Genomic DNA, 21,046 nt, shown 5'->3' with positions numbered 1-21,046 from the left:
CCAAGCTTCCTTCGTTCCGTAATGCGCGAACATGAAATCTGTCCCTTTTTAAAACGCAACTTTTTATATTGTAAACTGCGTGCGGACTGCCCAAGCATTCGAACAAAGCACAAGTTGCGTGTCGTCTTCCCTCCGTGGTGCCTTTGAAGAGGGCCGCGTGAGAGCCCGTCACCCAGGCGTTACTGAACGTGCGTTGGTCGTGCTCGAGTGGCGCATATCTGTGGGACGTTTTCGTGCGCCCTTGTCGGGTTCGCCTTCTCACGTGCACGTGAGACGCCGCCACCTCGAAAGAATAGGATCGCGGGCTGCAGCGAGTCTGCGTCGCGCGCTATCTGACACTAGTTGACGGGCGAGAGCGCGCGCTTTCGTTCCCGCTGTTGTGATCGCCGGGCCGTTTCGTCTCGACCGGAAGTCTGCATGCGAGTTTTTGTGGCCGCCGCGTGCATGCATGCTCTCGGGCTGCGGGCTGTGGCGGGAGGAGCGTGGGCTCTTCTGTCCTGTCTGCTGTGCTCTCCTAGGTGTAACGGGAGACACTCGGTTCGCGTCGACGCGCGTAAGGTTCAAGCGCCGGTGCTCTAGCCTCTCAATGCATGCGCGTCGATCGCAGAGTTCAGCATGTTTGCAGTCGGCTTATATACCTTCGCGCCTGACCAATTGGCTACACAAGTCTCCCTCCTTTCAAAATTCATATTGCCACATCCGTCGCCTGTGTATTCTGTCCTGCCCCTTTTATAGCAGAGCTGTTGGAGGCTCGGTTTTCAACAAAAACTGCGTGCATTGACAGGAAGTCGCGTCGGCAGGATTTAATATTGTGGCAAAGCCAACTTTCTGGGGATCCTAAAGAGAAATCGCACTGAAATTGTCCGGAAGAATGACTGATGCAATTTCATTTATGTGCCACCATTAGTTCACAGGAAAGTCGTAAACGTTAGTTCGTCTGCTATAAATGCATGGCCATCTACAGAGGCAGCATATGGTTACAGTAAATGGCTGTAACTTTTGTTTTCTTGAAGCAATCCTGAAATACTGACAATTGGCCACTAAGACTATACATTATGCCGAGTTTCACCTATTCATAATTGCGTAGTTCACGGTGAAGTCTTCATTATCGTGTAGTTCCCGTCTGCTGCATGTCAATACATAGGCTTGTACAAGAAGGAAACGCAGCCTCTCGTTTGTTCGCTATAAAACTCTAGTCCTTCCGAAGTTAATTTAGCTAATTAACTAGGAACTATGCTCAATCACAAATTAAACTTGTGATTTTGTGCACTCTGGACTGTGCTCCAGTCAACGGGACCACATGCAGCTCCACTGGTCATCCACCTTTCAGCGTGAAGTGGCACTGAATATTTTAACATGCCACTCTTTACACCACAGCGTTTTAGGTCACCCTATGTGGGTTTCCGGTTATTGCTTCCCGGTCCGCGATCTGCCCTGTTGCTCGCTTCATTAAGATTGAGCTGCGATCTTTGCATTGCTTGTTCCTCACTAATTGAAGCGGAATGAGTCTTGCACTGCTCACTAATGTGAGGAGTGGGCTGTGACGAGGTCAGATTCTGCTTCTCATGACACAGTGGCAAGATATGAGTGGGCATATTCCTTTACCTTATGAGGAAGATGGTTTTGGTTCCTTGCATCTTTCAGAATGAGGGAGTTTTTTCATATGTGGGGAGGATCTGTTCTCAGCTCATGAACAGTGCATTGAGGGGTTCAGCGGTGTCTTAGCATGCATACTACACCCATCATCTGCCATAGTTATGTTCTTCGGGATTTCTACGAAAGAGGAATTAAGCACATGTCTTTATGCTTTTCACTGTGGTTGCCGAAGCTAGTATGGTATTAGTCACGGAATTTCAATATGCCTAGCAATGCTGACTCCCTGGACTTGTGTTTCAGCGGGCTCAATTTCTTGGATCTGATGGTGCGACAAGGGGCTCTTGACAACCTTCCCAAGACTCCATTCATCATGGGGTTTGAATGCTCCGGAGAAGTTGAGGCTGTTGGCGAAGGTGTAACCGATTTCAAGGTGAGTGCTTAATTCTGACGTGCACCAGCTTATTGACAAGGCCTGTGCTTGACAGAGGTACGATGCAAGGCACAAGCTTGACTTGGGATATGTACTTCCCTCAGTGTTATGGTACATTTTATTTCCCAGTGCTTGATAAAATCCAATGCCGAAGCAGTAAAACTTTTCAGTGGGAGGCTAGAGTTACGGTGTCCTGCATGGAACTTGCAGACATTAGTGCAGTTTGTTACTACTGTAGTGTAATTTTCAATGCTTGAAGGCTTCTTCAGATGGAGGGGAAAAACAAATGCTTCATGCAGAGTTCTGTGCACACTAATGATCCCTAGGTCATCTAAATCAATCCGTAGGTGTCCACTACAGCCTGCTTCATTGCCTATATGTAGTTTTTTTAATAGTTCCAAGGCTCCTGCTTTGGTGGCTCAGTTGCAAAGCATAATGTCAGGGGTTCAGTTCTGGCCATAGTAGTTTTTACGCATGAACATATATGCCTGCAATTTAAAGATTTGCAAATCACGTCCATGAAGCCTGTCATCAAAGGCACGTGCGGTTCTGGAGTAGCACGTAGCAGCAGAGGATGATTGTCAAACTAATTACCAATAATTTCAATCACTCACTTGCAGTAAAGTCCATAGAGAAAAAGAATGCTTTGCATGTAAAACGCGTTGCCAGGCAACACCGACAGAGCATGGTCTGTCTGTGGCAGTGCAGGCGGGAGTGTTCGAAGCAAGTAGTCTGCTGCTGTGCATAACCAAGCAGTACACTGACGCTTGAGCACTGCCACTGCTTATTACATTCGCAGTGGTGAAATGACTGAATTTTACACGTGAGCATATATGCCCAACCTGAAAGGTTTGTGTGGTGGGCATGTGAAGCTTGGGAATAAAAGCTTGCACAGTGCCAACTTTGTAGCACTGCCGCAGCGATCACTTTGCAGTAGCATGCTTAATTGTTTCTTGCTGAAGTAGCTAAAAATAACAAACGATTAAAAAGAAAAAGCCCTTAAATAATTGATTGCTAAAGTGATAAATTATGCTCTTGCGAAATGTGGGTTCACTTTGTGAGAGGACCCTCTAAATTTTTACTGTGCGAGGCGAGAAACGAGCACCTGTTTCATAACACAAGGATAACAGATCACTTAAAACAGGGGAAATACATGAACTTGTACAAATTCCCCTTTTGAGACGGGGGTGTCATTAAACTTTTATAGAGGACAGGTGAATTTTGAAAAATGCCAGGACCAGAGTCATCGATGCTTTCAGCCTGCACAGAACAGTTGGCTTTGTGAAAGTAAATCCACATCAATAGAAAAGGTGTAAACCGGCTGCTGGGGATAATTGTACTTGGAAAGAAATTCTAAAACACTAAGGTAAGGCTATGTTTAGACTACTGACGCAAAAGCCATATGATCTATGGACGTAAAAAAAAAAAACGGAGTGTCGCACAGTTAGTTTGGCTGAGATGTGAAGTGACGTCGTTCGTTAAAGTTACGATAATTGCGGCAACAGTCTGAACCTGGCCTAAGGGTCATTCACTTAGAGCAATTTAAGCATACTGTACGGAGTTGCTAGTTATGTTCTCACCTGGCAGTAGCTAGGGAGCTCTTCTAATAAAATGTTTGTGAAAGGGAGGAAGTTGAGCCAGTTTAGTTTCATAAGCTTGAGTTTCTAAAATTACGAAACAAAAATACCCAAATAGCTATGTTTTGCTCAAACATCTCTCACAAAAAATATAAGCAAATGTGCAGATCAACCATGAGGATAGTTTGTGCTGGAAGTTACCTTTGTGCTACTTAAGCAAATTGGGCAAGATCAGGGATGAGATGATTTCAGGAAGCTGTGCAGCTTCTTTTCTCCACTTGGGTGTTATTCATGTTAGTTTGTTTCTTGAACGCAGGTCGGAGACCGTGTGGCTGCCTTGACGGAATACAAGGCCTGGGCCGAGCTGGTGACTGTGCCTGCCAAGCACGCCTACATACTGCCAGCGTCCATGTCTTTTGACGACGCTGCTGCTGTCCTCATGAACTACGTGGTAGCCTACGCACTGCTCTTTGACATTGGCAACCTGCGAGAGAAGCAGACTGTGCTCATGCACTCAGTTGGTGGTGGAGTGGTAAGCTGATTGTCCGCGCACTTAATCCAGTGGCACATTTTCTAACCACTGTAGTCCAAGTATGTGTGAATGCCCTCTCAACGCCAATCTGCTTAGTTTACGCACCAATGTTCCTAGCAGTTTCAAAATAGCACTCGACTATTGTTGCTTCTGGAACAGCCTAACCGTACTTACTATCCATGTCCTACAGATTCAGAGTGGGAAGAATGTAATTGCAAGCTGTATATGTACTATTTGGTTTGTGGCAGTGCCGAACTTGGTGTAAAGTAGCTTTTGCTGATATTGACTGTGTTTGCTTTCTTTTTTCCAGGGTCATGCAGTGGCCCAACTGTGCAAGACTGTTCCAGATGTGACTCTCATTGGCACTGCCTCCAAGAACAAGCATGATTCGCTGACCAGCCTTGTCACTAACCTCCTTGACCACAGCTCGGATTATGTTCAAGAAGTAAACAAGTGAGTGCAGCATTTAGTCTCGCCCAGTATCTGCCAGGAGAAGTAGCCAAAAATAAACCTCTGTGACCCTCCACTACAAATTAACCTGGGCTTACTTCCACTGTTAAACCCCGAACACAAGAGCTGTTCATTTCTATGCCCCCAGAATACATTGGTCATAATGGGTTCTGTTGCAAAAGATGAAATTACTGTTCCAATTCGTAAACTACCTTCCACAAGCAAGACGCATAGTACAAAAATGCTTTGAACCATAAGAAATTCCTTCCTGTAGACAGCTCCCACGCACGCTAAAGATTTGATTTTTTCAAGACTTATATTAAGTTTATGTAGCATAAAAATGGAGGCCATAACTGACATGGCCACCTGCTTTATAGTTCCCATTCAGCATTCGCATGCAGTTAAACCTCCATTACACGTGATGCCGCACTCATTTACAATGGCATACAAATGCATGCTTTTAATGGCAGTGCTCTGCTAGTACCAAGCTTTTGAGCTTCCCAGACTCTGTATGACTAATATGTACCTCATTTTTTGCACCCATACTTAAAAATTAAGCGCTTTAAACGCAAAATTTAAAGGTATTTTGTGGCTCTAAGATAATTTGCTTTAAATGCAGCTTCAGAAGGATTATTTATGCGCTGAAACCACACTTCTATTAGTTCACTCCTGTTAGTTCCGTTAGTTCTATTCACTTCTAGCATGCACGGCGTACCATTGTAAAACATATTCTTAAAGGGGCTATGCAGACAACACAAGTTTAGTTCATTTGAAAGTTGGTAATCCATTGTACGAAATTCAAGTGCAAAAATTTAGACGGGGGACGAACTGGACAGACTAGTTTGCCTTTGTCCCGTCCATCCTCTTGCGCTTGAATTTCGTGCAAAGGAACATGTAGTTACGGGAAACTGCAGTAACCTTGATATACACATGTATGAAAAGTCTGCACGACAATGCATACAATTTCGCACATGACAAACTTCGTACAGTTCAAGTTCATCATCTGCGTGATACATAGCAGCCCAAAATAATGAAAGAAAAAAAAATATGCACAAGAAACAAAGCAGACTTGACGGGCTGTGTCTGTAATAGGTCTATCCACTCGGTGACCTGTGTCCCGTTCACCCTGACACAGCATGATTTTTAGTGCGAAACGTACAATCAGTAGAGTATAACAGGAACAAAAATCCGTACGTGCAAAACTGAATACGAGAAAAAAACATTCCAAATGATCCTAGGCATGTATTTCTGATCCATATTATTTGATCTACATTTTGTGCATGAAATTTATTACGTGGCAACATGTTAGATACTTTGCAACCTGTAACCCGTTCAACTAGCAGGGACCTCCTGCCATTGTTCCAGGTTTCAGCTGGCATAAGCAGGTCCATTAACACATGGGCCAACAAGTGTGTGTGCAGCCGATTTTTTTTCTCTTCTGTGTATGCATTTAGTTTCACACGGTACATGTCACATTTTTGTAATGTTGTGCATTTCAAATAAGCGAGCTGTGTGCACTGTAGAACTAAGATTGTGAATAGAGCGTAGCACTCTATTCCATAAAGCAAAACTTTTTTTCTTATTTACCACAGGGGTTGTTCCCCAGACTAAGTGAGCATAGCTCAGATGAAACATAATCAATTATATAGCAGCAATTTAACTTCAGTTGTAGTAAATAACAGTTCCGGCTGATTCCTGTAATTCTTTAAGCTTACAACTTCATTCACATGTTCATCTCAGGTTTTTTTTTTTCCACTACTTCTGTAGTGTCACCCGCCGCGGTGGCTCAGTGGCTAAGGCGTTGCGCTGCTGAGCACGAGGTCGCGGGTTCGATTCCCGGCCGCGGCGGCCGCTTTTCTGATGGAGGCGAAAAGCAAAAACACCCGTGTGTACGAGATTTCGGCGCACGTTAAAGATCCCCAGGTGGTCAAAATTAATCCGGAGCCCTCCACTACGGCGCGCCTCATCGCCTGCGTTGCGTCAGCGCGTTAAACCCTACAATCAGATCAATCACTTCTGTAGTGTCACAACCTAACCATACATGAGTAGGAATAGCACCTGCTTTGTTCCGCATATTTAAACACAGAACCAGAACCAAGCTTATTTATACACAGAACCATAGTACAGATTGTTTGAATTTGGACAAGAGTAATATTTGCTAACAGCTCATTGATGAACAAGTGACAGCAGAGGCGTGCCTTGAACTATCAGTGCAGGCACACAGATACCGAGGAATCCTGAGGTCTAGAGCACATTCTAAATTGATTACACTGTTTAATAATGCATCTTTGTCACTCAGTGCTAGTGACGTGTGTTGTCCAATCGAGGTATGTCGTGCAGCCGCAGCGCTTAGTGGTCAGCGAAGTTCCCACCCACGTTGCTAACATCCAGCTCGTGCTTTCTGGCCCGGTCGTTGAGGCACTGTTCAGTTTGACCATTGTACACCTTGCTACAGTCCAAGGGCATATTGTATATGGCATTGCCAGCACAGTCTGTGTAGTGAGTGGGTGGCATGCTTTTTGGAGCATGTAGCTGGTGGTGTATTCGCCATCAAAGGGCAAATCTTAGCCAGCTTGCATGGGGCCGAGAGCACAATTTGTATCTGGCTGCGACCATCTTAATATATTGCACGACAGTGCATGAACGCACAGTATAACATGCGTCCCCCCCCCCCCCCCCCCCCCCCCTTTTTTTTTTTGCTACCACATTCTTTTTGCCATGTTTGCTTTTGCAGAAGGCTTTTTGCACACTCGTAATAATGGACGGAACCAAGCAGCTTGCAGGTGGCTGTGCTGATTACTGAAATCCGTAACCAGATTTTGCTCGCATGACTTGGTTAAGGCTGAATTGAGGCTTGTGTTAGCAATTTCCCTCTTGGTGTGCTGTCAAAAGGTAAAAGGCTCTCATGGTCGTAGGGTTGTACATCCAGCAAGCATGGATGGGCCTTTGTGGAGCTAAGTTTAAGCTAAGTGTTCGTGAAGCTTGTATGTCCTCTGTGTCTACCTTTGTCTTCATCTGTTTAGTGCTCGATGTGTCCTTCTACTGCAAAAATGAACAGAATGATCTTGTTTGTCCAGTTTGTGGGACACTTTTCTACAAGTTTAATGCGTATTTATAGCCCTTTTGCACGGTTGAATTGTCCTGTGGAAAACCCCTCCATACAGGGCATGCATTGTGTGATGAGAGCAGAAGAATGTGTGCCCTGTGGTAACATCTGCTTGTATCCATATTAATTGTTTATTTCTGGCATCTTCAATTGTAAAGGTTGAATTGGAATCAAGATATGGCATGCATATTTGTATATTTGAAGTTTAAATGTTCATTCGCTATTTTTTTCCTGAGTAGCCTCAGTTCGTATTGGATTTGCCATCCTACTGTAAACATTTTTTTTTTTTTTTTGGCTCTAAACTAATCAAAGCTGTGCTCCACCCTTTTGAAAACTCAGCTCGTGACACACTGCTTATTTTGAAGCATAGCTGTTTTTTACTGTTTGTAAAAGTTGTGAGTCGGCTTTAAGCTGTTCTGAAAAAAAGCCTAAGCTTAAAGAAACTTTCGGTTGTGTTCAGAAAACGTCAAATTTATTCAGACAGCTCCTAGCTTTAAATTTTCAAGCCTGATGTTTTCTAACAAGTTATGGTTAGTGTTCAATATATACCTGCATGCAGGTGCTATTGCATTTGCAAGCAGGGTATCTGAATGAAATGTTTTTTGTTCCGGTTCAGCTCCGGAACGAAAAAAGTGGTTTGTAGCCGTTCATCTTTGTGCAAAAGAAATATTTATTTATTGAAATCTGTTAACCATCAAGAATTATGAAATTATGTTAAAAAAAAGTGATGTTTGTTAATTTTCTTCAAAAATGTCTGTTAACTGAACTGCACACAACTAAATCCTAGGACACCTAAGCACTCCTTATCGTATACTTCTTGATAGTGCAGCTGTGAATGACGTTCCACGTTTTCGCCCTGGTCCCCAGAAACTACATGCCGGCAGTCCCCGACCTGGCACACAGGTTTGATTGAGGCGCTATCGTAGGTGAAAAATCTTTAAGCGCTATTCCTTTTGGGGGGTCCGTTTGGGTGAAGTACGGTATACAATTAAGTGTGAGCACTCTGAGCCTCCAAAAAACTAGTGTGCTGTGCACTTGCTCTCAATTCATGAGTATGCCCCTTTGGTCTGGGACTCAGGCATTCACTCATAAATAAAATTGAGGAAATTCAAAATCCTGCTGTGCGCTTTGTTACTAACTTCTGTAGTTGTAATGTTATCGTTAAAAGTTTAAAACGCTCTGTTTCATGGGACACTCAAACTCCGGCGCACCTTTTCTTTGTGTAAGGATCGAGGTAGCAAGGGATCAACATCGGTACCTTCAGTTCCCCACGTACACATCCAGACGAAGGGGTAACAGCAAGAAAATTTATGAATATTTATGGCGCACATCCGCATTCCAAGCGTCCTTTTCTAAAAACTATGATATTCTCTGCCAGACACTGTTCTTTCCACCCCTTATGCTGCACTCGGGCAGTACTTTTGTACAAGCGCAACATGACTTGTATCTGTTTCCATTGAGTGTGCCACTAATCTGCTGTTCTCGCTGCTAATTGTGTACACTGCTGTAATCGCGCAAACATTATATTCCTTCTTTATTATGTTGTGTTTTAGGATATTCTTGTTTATTGATTTATAAGACCCCCTACAATGATTCTGCAAAACTAATGTAGTAATGTTAATAAGTAAACAAACATAAATAAACAAGGCCTCGACGTCTGCATCGCAACCAGCTGTGTGGTGATCACGTGGAGAGCTCAGCACTGACCATTGAGGCACACGAGTATATCAGGCAGCATGCCTGTCGAAGGAGCGAGGACGTCAGCGAGGGGAAAGGCGATTTATGCCAGCGAACAGACGGCAGTCTCCCACTTCACTGTATGGAAATTGAAATGAATCGTGAAATACCTTAACTTTTTTAAATGCAGAGCATTTCTTTAACTCGCATGTAGCGTCCGCCGACCGTCCGCAACAGCTCAGCGCGCAGGTGCGCCCTCTCCCCCACTCCCCCTCTCCCACATCACGCTACCCTCCTCGCTCTCAACAACAGGTCCGCACCCCTCCCCCTACACTATAAAAAAAATAATAGTTATCGGAGCCTGGTTTCGATCCCACGAACCTGTGGGCGGAACGCGAGGTACATGGTGCTCTTCCCACTGCGCCACAAAAGCGACACAGAATCAAAAGGTACGAACGCGCCTTATATCCTTGACTCATTCAAACTACGTCAAGAAGCTGCTGATACACGGCAGCAGTTGCATCGATCTCGTCTTCACCAGTTGCTTAAAGACCCCTTAACAGTACACTTTAGCGACCACGAAGCCGTCGTTCTCAGCGTCCAATACAACGACAACAGCAACAAATAAATAAATAACGACTTACAACAACCTACTCCTTGCCTTCACTTGCGTCACAAAAAAAAAAAAAAAAAAAATTGGGCCCATCTCTCCACGAGGGGGGACTCGAGTCGCAAAATCACGAAAGTAATAATTAATATATGAAAGAAATAATAATAATTAATAGTAATAAGCAATAATAGTTTACACATTCACTACCACCCCACCACCACCCCCCAAACGCTAACGTTAATGCAATACACCCACCCCCTACGCGACGCATTTACTTGAGTCCCCCCTCGTGGGGAGATGGGCCCAATTTTTTGCTTCACTCCTGAACAAAATAGCGTTCTGTTCTCGTTCCGTTCTGACACCCTGCCTGAGTAACTTTTTTAGTGACTTTGGTAATAGTTAAGTCCATTTTCATACTATTATCGGTAATTGTGCGCCATTTTTGCAAAATCCTGATAAATGTTTCATTTGCCATTGTGTACTGTCCACTTTTGGTATCTGCTCAGTCGCTGGACCTGCAGTATATCCATCTCACCACTCAGTCAATGGGAATGGATCCAGTTGGTAATCTTTGTCTCTGGCTCCCACAATTTCACAAGGACAAAATCCACTGCGTGAAATTGGGGAAATTTACTTCTTGCTTTGTCTCTTGTGCAGGATTGCCCCTGATGGAGTGGACCTAGTCTTGGATTGCCTCTGTGGGGAAGACTGCAAGAAAGGCTACAGTCTTCTCAAGCCCCTTGGGAGATATGTTCTCTATGGTATGGGTACCTGCTATTTATTGCTCGAGCAGTAGATGGGACATGCCGACAGAACTTTTTTCTGTTCTGTTTTCTCACTCTGGGGATGGATCGAGAGCGTGTGGCTTCAATATTGATGTTGCTAGGGAGAGACTTCATTGAAGCTCCGCTACCCATTACTGGCCTCTGCCAATGCGCCCGTTACACGCTGTTTCTACAGATTGCATGACTCTCATCTCTGTTTGTACATGTTGTAAAACCCGGCCGCGGTGGCCGCTTTTCAGATGGAGGCGAAAAGCAAAAACGCCCGTGTGTACGAGATTTCGGCGCACGTTAAAGATCTCCAGGTGGTCAAAATTGATCCGGAGACCTCCACTACGGCGCGCCTCATCGCCTGCGTTGCGTCGGCGCGTTAAACCCTACAATCAATCAATCATGTTGTAAAACAGTGTGCAGCCAGGGGAGGCATATGCCACTGAGGAAGGGATGGGAAATGAATAAATGCCAGTATTGGTGGACAGTGGAGTGACAGGCAGTGAATGTCGCTGCTCAGGCGAGCAAACGTGACCACTGAGACAGTTAGTGGACAGCATGGTTTGCACTGTACCAGGTGTGGGTGAGACTAGCCGTGTTGCAGACTTCTACAGCGAGAACAAGGCCTGCGCATAGGGCCGAGCTTAATGTTCTTACTTTGTTGTTCCTATTTCCTCTGCTGAAGGTCATTAGCTTGGTATGGGCACACGTGCAGGTTGGATGTTCATAGGATAAAATCACTTGTTTTGCCATGCATAAACGCTTTATTAACATTGCACATCAGTGCACAATTTTCAAATCTTCACTCGCCTCTTGTGCTTTCCGTTCAGCGAAGTGTGATGCGACCTCAAATGTCACGTCTATAAAGCCACTGCAGGGCAATGTCTCTAGATTTGTCAGTACTTCAAGTTACTAAAGACATTATTCTCGTATTGTCAACTTCAGCCCAGTGAAGTGCTTTTTAATCTTGCAGGAACATCGTGCATTGTTGCTGGCGAGACCAAAAGCTTTTTCAGCTTTGCCAAATCGGTAAGCTATATCATTTACAGGAAATGGGGTATTAGTATGAAGTGTTTGCCTAGAAAGTCACTGTCTTAAAATGTTATGGTGGGGCGGTGAGCAGTTCAGAGCTGCAATAAACTGCTTGAAATTATCGTAACAAAGCTTTTACCACTATAACCAAGCTTCCTTTTAAATTTTTGTTAGATGAGCAACTCACTGTTAGAAAATTCACATTAAACAGTTTCAATGTTTTACCAAAATGTAGCCCTTACTTCCCTTCGTAATCTGTATAAACTAGAGCTAGACTGTCCCTAATTGGTTTTATGTGTAACTATCAATATTTCCAGGTTGATTTAAACACACACCTGCAGTCAGTCTTGCAGAGTGCATCTGGTGTGACGAATTAGATAAATATGCTTCATTTTGGCATAATTCCAACTTTGTTAGTATGAACACAAAATAAAAACAAAGATGAAACCTAGAGAAGGTTGCAGCCAGTTTGAAAGGTGGGGGGTTGCGTACAAGCTCCTTCTACGGAGTGGTCAGGATGGATAGTAATCAGTTCTACAATTTTCACTTTTGAGGGCATCAGCGAAGGAGAAACACTGCACTTCACCTATCCAGCATGCACCAAAGGGCATGGTGCAGGATACTTCTAACAAAGGCTACAAGTTGAAAACATTTTGTACACTAATTGATACGCTTTTCCGATATTGAACAATTCAGGCAGAAAAAATGTAGTATTATAAGCATAAAGTCATACCTATAAGCAAGAAAAAAAATATGAAGAGGGAAATGCAGTTCAATGAGGCCTGTTTATAGGTGCAAAGTGGTAAAAAAAAAACTTGTGTATATATAATTGCAATAAAAACAATTAGCAAAACCTAAAGCATGCCAAGAGTGCTGTAAGGTAATTTTTGTTTTCAGTTGACTTCAAGAAAGAGCTATCAGTTTCATTTCTACATATTAAGTGCACAAGATCAGTGAAATGTTGCTTTTAAGGAAGTGTCAGCAACATGGATGGTTAAAGCCTAACTTGACTAACTTGCACCACAAAACTATGAGATGTGTAAAGATCAGGTGTTTGAAGTGTATCTCTTACCTGCAGCCCAGTATTTCAACAATCATGACATTAATACTACACCGGACTACATAAAATGTCTGACAAATGTGCTGCTTGTGCTTGTGACCAGTTAATGCAAAAGTGCAAAAGTTCATTCTTTCCCTAGACCGATGCACGGTGTAAGATATAATTTTAGGTGTGGACACAGCGGCCCAAAAGCTTCGAAGCGACCGAGGCTTCAAGTGACTTGAACGACGACTGTCCGAAGCCAGGTGGTTCGCAGGCACGAGTGGCATGCGTGTAAAACAAAATTGTTTGAGCTCACCGTGTGAGCTCACACAACGCGATCTTAACGCGTAATTTATTACATTGTTTAAACAGCTGCGAGATTTTGGGCGTCCTAAGTTTATTAAGACGCGCGCGCAGCTCCTCAGAACATTGGGCACCGGCAGTGAGTTTTACAACATCGATTCATCTCCGCTGCTTCGTGCATGGACTTACCCCAGTTGTGCAACGTCATTTACGACGAAGAAACATCAGCGTACTCGCCGCCAGTTTAATCCATTTCACAAACTGCCTACTTTCCTTGCATGTCGGGGTGTTGTTGCAGCAGCGGACGCTTTCTTTTGCCGCTGCTTGTACGGAGTAGCTTGGGGGGCTGTAGCCAACGGTAAAGTCGACGCCACTGCATCGTTTGCGAGCGCGCACCTCTTCGACATTCAGTAGTACATCCCCTCAAAGCACCAAAAAGAACCCTTTCGCGCAACCGCACTCTCAGAAAAATGCTGACTGCAAGTAGCATCATTTTCTGCTGGGGATGGCTGCAGAGCACGCATTCATTCGTTTAGGATCGCAGGTAGCGTTAATTACTGTCACGTTTTCTTGCCATCCGTTGCAGTACGTACTCAATAAAACATTTGTACCCTATTTTTTCTTTGCACAAGCATAATAAGCGCAGCATAAAATCTCATTTCTGTGAGCGCTCAACGGCTATCGCGGCACACATTCCCTTCGGTTTAGTGTTTAAACTTTCTTTTGATTGTTACCGACTCAAAACCCGTGCTTAGAACACGTTGAAACACTGGGGCGAGCGGAAAGGCTTCTGCACGGCTTTCTTCAAATTATCGTCTGCACCCCCGGCCGACGGAACCAGCCAAGCTGCGGCGAGCAGAAATCAAGCAGACGACCGGTTACGGAAGCTGCCGAGAAGGCCCGACAAGGAGCCGAAGGGATCCGAACACCTCCGAGTGGGCGGCGCTCGGGCAGCTTCTTTTCTCTGCCGCTGGTGGGCGCTGCAATCAACGGTCTCAGCGGCGCCAGTTTGGTGACTTCGTCAAAACGAAGAGCACACATTCGTTTTGTAAGCTGTGTCCTCACCTAATAATATATCTTACACCGTGGACCGATGGTCTTCACCCAGACCATAGTTGATATCCCATTTCTGACTACCTGTCCATCGCCAGTGCTGTATAGTACGAAGTTTGGCCAAAGTAGGGGGAAACAGGCATCAATTTGGTGGAACCTTGTGGTTGCATACATTGCAAACGTGCAGATGGTAGTTTATGATAAAGTAGGGCTGAACCACTGTATGTGCTGTGTGCTGTACTTGGGCAGGGGTGCAACAGCTGTGCCAATTGCGCCATTTTAATACAATGCCATATTTTTGAGCCAAGCTGTGCAAAAAGGCCTTGTAAGGTGCAAAATTTGTTCCACTAACTTCAATGAAGAATAAAGGACACGTTGGCAACCTGACATTTGTAAGTCATCCAGTCGCACAGACAGCCCTTCATACGCAATCATGGAGGAAAAAGCTTTTTCCTTCATGTATGCAGTCCATAGCCTATGCCACCTATGCTTCTTCTGGTTCATTGAACCTATGCCAAAAGTGGTTGCTCCAAAGTGTCTGAAGGGACTTCAGCGCAAATAAGTGCTTGATGGGCCACCGGTGTATCCGATGAGAAGATTCTTCATTTGGACATCACCGCACTATGTGGAGAAGTGCTGTTCAACGCACTGCGTGTTTAGTAGTAGCAGAGCTGACTTGCACGAAATGTCTTTAATATGTACCCGTTTTGCGTACCAATGGCTGAAATGCAGAGACTGATCTAATTTTGACTTCAGCGGGAGCTTCATGGCCCCTGGTACTGTACATTGGAAAATGGCAAAGGCATAATGGCGGGCACCAACAAGCTCACCAGCACAGCCTACCTATACCAACAACCCATTCTCGATAAGCGTCTTTGGCTACCTGCTCAGAAGGGCGTGTGGCATAGAGGTGTTGGCGCTGCTGTAAACGTACTTCGCACGTTTAATAGGCGTCAACCCAAATGTGGCGTTCGCTGCCGCTTCCTTCTGCATAACTGCCAAGTGCACTGCAAAGGCATGGAGTGCCTGTCACTTGCAGTAACGAAAGCCGCTTGCCATATACATGCACGCCTTCGCGAACAGAGTGGGTGTCAATAATTTTCCCTGAGCAACTGCGCTGGTAAGGTGCATGCAGCAAGCGCCCCGGCGGTGATGGCGTGAGCTTAGGTGACTCACTGCACAAAACTAGCAAGCGATCAGAAGCCTTGAGCAGACGCTTCAATAGCTTGAATTCGAAAATGTCCAAAGCTGCCATACCAATGTCTGCACTACTCGTATCTGCTGTTATTGAAGAACAGTCTTATCTGCTGGTATTGAACAGTTTCGTCTTATTTGTATCTAGTTCAATGCAAGGCACTTGACACAACACGACGCAAACACTTCCCACTAGCGATTTTAATGTGTTCATCTCTCATACATAACCACTATTTTGGCGCTCTTTTCCGCAGTCATCCTTGGGCCATTAACATCTAACCATCATTTGTATCTAGTGTAGCCATATGCTGCTCAAGTGGAAGAGCTATTTGGTATACAATTAGGTTGGGGCTGGTCATTTATAAGGACGCTTTGAAGTACGAATAAGATGTCATTTGCAGTTTTTATACCATTCTCTTGTTCTTCTTTACTTTATATTGCAAATCCTTTAAAACTAAGCACTTCGATGACCCTGCTTTGCAGGTTGGTGCATATACACCACGTGGTGCCCTGCGGCTTTCTGCAGAATTCATTGGTCCCTTTTGTCTAGTGAAGCTAAAGCATATCTGCACGGAAGTTGTTTGCACGTCTTGTTTTAAACTGCTCCAAATTTGGGATTTGGAGCAGTTTCCCATAACCTTCTATACAAATTTGGATTTTTCTGCTCCAAAAATTGCTCCAAATCCTGTTTGGGCTGTTGCACCCCTGCTTAGGGTGCAGGAGTTTTTAAGGCAGTTCCCAGCCAGGTTCTGTCATGACTGTGCAGTAATCTATTTCTTTTGCAGTGGTGGCAAGTGGACAAAGTGAGCCCCATCAAGCTCTATGAAGAGAGCAAGGTGATCTCTGGGTTCAACCTGCGTCACCTCCTCTACCAGCAAGGCATGCACGATTACGTGAAGGGCGTTGTCTCCAAAGTGTTCACCCTCTACGAGCAGAAAAAGATCGCCCCTGTTGTGGACTCCTCCTGGGCTTTTGAAGATGTAAGACCCGAGGGAACTCCTTGACCATATCTAGTTCAGTGAGGTGTGCACGGTTTAGGGCTGCAGTTACAAGGATCAATGAAAATCCACGTATACCCTGTCCAGTTACTTTGAGGTTCTGCCTCTACCTCATTCTGAAAATCCATTTTAATTGCGCGTAAAAGTACGGGCCTGTCGTGGGCTTTCATGAGAGGTTTGTCATTTTGGACTGCTCAAACTGCTCCAGAAAAGTTTTTGTGGAATTTCTATTTCAGGAGCAGTTTTGGACTGCCCAGGAACTGCTCAAAATTGCTCTGGACAAGCAAATAAGAGACCACAGAGGTGCCATTTAAAATGTTGGATGCATCCTTTAGCTGCACCCCTTGAAGGGAGATTCTAGCAAGGAAAGTGATTTCAGGCAGAGAATCAAGCTCGTATCTTTTACATGGCAACAGTGTGCCCAGTTTTAATGTGCAGTAACAGACACGTATTCGGGCTCCTGAAATGTGAAATATTGCAATTATAATGCAGTCTTACTGAATGCTCCATTTTTTTATTAGACAAATGCTGGCAAAAGCTGTTTTACAGTGGCAATGTATTGTTTGATGGAACTTAACTATCACTTGAACATCCTTTGTGCTTCCACCAAGCAGAATCCGTTGCTTGATCTTGACCGTGCAAGCAGGGTGTTCTTGTTCGACCTTTGAATGGTGAGAACAGAGTATGCCAGTGAAAGTAGGTGGTAGATAACTTCTTGTATAGCTGTCGTGCAGATACAGTAAAAAAGTTCCGGTCCTGGTTTTTAACTTCTACTGTTCTGTAGAATGCCTGATATTTGAAAAAATTGAAGTAAACGTGCTACAACCTGACAACCTGGAAGTTTGTCTTGTGCAAGTATGAACTGGTAGTTGAGCATCACAGGAATTTGTTCAGTATGTGCGAGGCATGCGCAAAAGTTAAAAGTGCAGGGGGGGGAATGTGGGTAAAAGCTTACTTTAAAAAGCATGAATGCAATCCCAAATACTCATAAATTCGACTTTCAGGGTGGAAAGGTGCTTATTACACCAGTAAACACAGTAAGACTGTGTGTGACATATCAAGGCTTTCTCGCCCCCCCCCCCCCCTTTTTTTTTTTTTCCGTCCCATTTGTCGACCCCTCATGGCACAAAAAATTGGCCAGCTGTTGTGCGCGTTCTCATGGGAGGCTCATGTGAATCAGTCTGATTCTGGGAAGCAGGTGGAAATACCAGTTGCGTTTGGTGTTCAAGGCTGCGTCAACAGATCACTGCCTCGTGATGTCTGTAAAAGCTGTCCTTGCCATTGCTGTTACGTCAATAACAGTGCAAGCCTGCAAAGCTTGTGGCGACCTGACCTTTGCCCTATGGCTTTCTGCAATCTGAGCTAGTCGGGTCATTCCACAGCAGGGAATAGTAGCAGAGAATGGGCGAAAAGGCAGTAGTGTTGCAGAGGCCTTTAAGAGACCTGTCTCAATCGATCTCAACTTTTTTCAACATCCGAAACTTTTGAGCATTGTAAATACACGTATCCAGTCCTTGGACTAGGTGGCCATGAAATACTAGATCAAATATTACTTCTCTACACTCACCAGGTAACCGAAGACTCTCCCAAAAGGTTTCTCTTGCCTGAATTCAGTGCAGGCACCCAGCTTCCTTTCAGTTCCAGCAGTTACAAAACATTTTTCCTTAAATGCTGCATAGAAAATCTCTACAAAACGAAGCAGTCTAAAAAATTTACTTTCTGCAGCAAGTAAGCCGCGGAATGCCATTCTGTGCTTGCGATACTAGCTACAGGTTTTGCAGTGCTTCCAGGTGTAGGGAGAAAGCATTCAGTCTGTGGCCCTTTTAAAATGTCTCCTGTTACTCTTAGGGGTAACTCACATGCATAATCCACAATGTTTCACCACTGTACTCCCTCAATATTCTGTGCAGAGCTGCACACCTCATGGCAAACTTTGTTGGCAGAAAAGACAGTGAAAAGTGTGTCTGTTTGAGACTTAAGAGGGCACACTGGTCTTTGAAACTTTTGTTTGTTTGTTTTCCAACCAATTTTGGCAGCTTCATGGGCTTCAGTTTTTTAGCTGACTTCAAATATCTAATTAGTCTTGATGTGAGGTAACTAGTTTGAGTTGAAAATTTTCCTTCATTGTTCTCGTCAACAACAGGAAAAAACTATTCAACCAGAAGTTGTGAAAAATAAAATGTGGAAAGCGTGTAGCGGTTAGGCAAAACCATCGCCTTCCTTAGACTCGCTAACAAATAATTCAGCAACTTCAAGTGGAAGTTCCGCCGGCGCATCACTGTCGTCGTCCTACTCACTGATGTCTTCTTCGCCAACATCGTCACCACTCGCGGAACAAATTACTCCGGCCTTTATCAACCGGGCTACAACTGTTTTTGTAGAAATGGAGTTTCAAGAGTCGAGACTCATCGCGTATCTCTTGCGTGCTGTCGTAACTCAGCCCAATAAAGGTGTCATGGCGGACGGAAGTGACGCGAAGGGAAGCGGCCCGGAAATCGAAACTTATCAGCAAGATGTCATTTTAAAAATTAGCAGCACGTTTACCTCCTTTAGAGCAACTTTGTAATAATTTATAAGCTGCATTTTGTTTTTGCAACCCAGTTTGATATTACTTTGAATTTATTCTGACCTGTAGTTACTGCGCATGGCAGGAAGTGGCGCGCGGTTGTCGCAGGCCATTATTGTTTTTGACTATAAAAAGCTGCAAATTCTTTGGTTTAACGTCTCGAAGCGACGTATGGGCTATGAGAAACGCCGTAGGTATGGGCTTCGGATGCATTTTGACCACAGAGCTGTGTCTCAACGTGCGCTGGCCACACGCGGCCGCCGTGAACCGGATTTGTTTCATACATAAAGACGCACCAATGAAAATTTTGGAAAAAAAACCGCGATGTATACACCGGAAAATACGGTACTCCTGCTAGCCAATCAAAAATGACTAATTAAACTACTGAAACACAAAATGCAAAACCTGCTTCCCATAGTGCAAAAGAACTGATCTTCCTAGCTGCACTACATGCTGGGATGTGCCTCAAGAATTTCATATCACTGCGATACCACTCATGGCGAAAAAGTAGGAAATTATGGGACAATTGCTATTTTTTTTAAATTTGCCCTCTATTGTACTGTTACTGTTGCTCTAATAGTACTGTTACTGTTCCACGTACAGAATTTTCGGAGGAAAAACTGTGCAAATCAAGAGAAAAGTGATACCCCCAAAAAAAGCTTTTTTGGGATGGATTTAAAGACCCAAAGACCCATTTAAATTGACTATTTGGAGAAAGATATCCTGATTTTAAATTATCCAGCAGGTGTATTCAATGGGAAAGGAACTTGAATCCATAATGTAGTAGTAACAGCACGTAAACTTTCTTGCCTAAAAAAAAAAAATTCTCGTGAACTGATTGAAGATTGTTTTTGTAATCACATGTGTACAGCGCTCTTCCACAACTTCCGAGTGCATGGACCTTGCTAGTCACTAAGGCCTTTCTGGCAAAGTTTTTTCACTCCCATCAGCACTTCCTTGCTATGTACAAGACTGAACACCGCCCCTCTTCTGTTGTGTTTGTCTTCTGTGCAGTGCCAATCTGAAGCTATGGTTTTCTCCGGAAAAAGTGCCCATTCTTCATGCTGCTGTTTCTTTGTGCTCTTTTGTCCCTTCGAAAGTACAAACCAGGAAACATCAGTGGTTGTGCAGTATTTAAAAATGACATACTTCACTTTGGCTCCGATTTTTCTCGTCCATTGAAACATTTGTTCCAAGCTAAAAAATGGTGCCCGTAAGGACACACTGCACCAGGCTCTCGATCTTATTATTCCTTGTTGCTTTGTAAAGTTGTGGTTCTGATGCATTCCTGTTGGGCAATTTGTGTTTTATTGCTCTTACACTGCGCACTTCTGACTGCCAATTTAGCCTCTGAAGTTGATCAGGATGAAGCATTGGCTTTGTCGCCTGTTTTGTGTTCATTGACTTTTTGTTCCGCAGGTGACTGAGGCCATGCAAAAAATGCATGACCACAAGAATGTTGGTAAGCTGACTCTGAACCCCAGCCTGGAACCAAAGCCCAAACCGCAGCCTGAGAAGGTAGGCACACCTGATGCGCACCCACGCCGTTTTAGTCTCAAAGTGAGCATACATCAGTTACCTCTTACTTTCTCACTAACAACAGCATGCTCGTGTAGTGAACGGGAGGGCACTAACACACACACTCCCTGCGTCTGCTTCATTATGAGCCCTGATATTTGTTCCACATGTGGCAGCAGTTAGAAAACAGTGCATTAACCTGCACCCCCACTGCCTTAACATCAGTATAGGAACTTCAAGGGTCACTGAAGTGAGTTGTAAACATTGTCTTACCAGATGAGTCTAGTGTGGAAGCAATGTTCTGATATTTTTGGGGGGGCTGATTTACATTTGTTTTGTTCAAGTGAGAAGAGTGCTTTTGAAAGTGCTGTTTCACTCACCATCTTCTGCATCAATTTGCTGCAGACTATAGTGTCATGCTGACAAGTCCACAGGGCTTAATATAAGGGATCGCTGGCATGAATAACCTGTACTACTTGTGCATGAACCGAAGTCTCTTAATCGCGAAATGGCTGGAAATCTATTGTGAATGAACAAATGATGTGGACACACTGCAAATTAGTGATGTCGTTATGCCAGTTAGCACAGC

General features: G+C 44.3%; 1 protein-coding gene across 2 annotated transcripts in view; it reads left to right on the top strand.

Moving 5' to 3' along the window:
* LOC144155070 (synaptic vesicle membrane protein VAT-1 homolog-like) overlaps positions 1–21,046 on the top strand; it is a 53,343-nt gene that overhangs the window by 26,657 nt on the left and 5,640 nt on the right. The window contains exons 2-8 of one of the 2 annotated variants that reach the window (XM_077686307.1): positions 1,897–2,026; positions 3,920–4,135; positions 4,446–4,588; positions 10,636–10,739; positions 11,725–11,780; positions 16,161–16,355; positions 20,359–20,457. In XM_077686307.1, the coding sequence (XP_077542433.1) occupies positions 1,897–2,026; positions 3,920–4,135; positions 4,446–4,588; positions 10,636–10,739; positions 11,725–11,780; positions 16,161–16,355; positions 20,359–20,457 (943 nt within the window). Of the gene's footprint in view, positions 1–1,896; positions 2,027–3,919; positions 4,136–4,445; positions 4,589–10,635; positions 10,740–11,724; positions 11,781–16,160; positions 16,356–20,358; positions 20,500–21,046 lie in introns of both variants that reach the window. The other variant, XM_077686306.1, reaches the window with a different exon arrangement.

The sequence above is a fragment of the Haemaphysalis longicornis genome, unplaced genomic scaffold (assembly GCF_048455015.1).
Source record: "Haemaphysalis longicornis isolate Haplotype H1 unplaced genomic scaffold, Haemaphysalis longicornis Haplotype H1 scaffold_1, whole genome shotgun sequence".
Classification (NCBI taxonomy): domain Eukaryota; kingdom Metazoa; phylum Arthropoda; class Arachnida; order Ixodida; family Ixodidae; genus Haemaphysalis; species Haemaphysalis longicornis.
The sequence above is the reverse complement of the archived record's forward strand: the minus strand, read 5'-3'. Positions and strand labels throughout refer to the sequence as shown.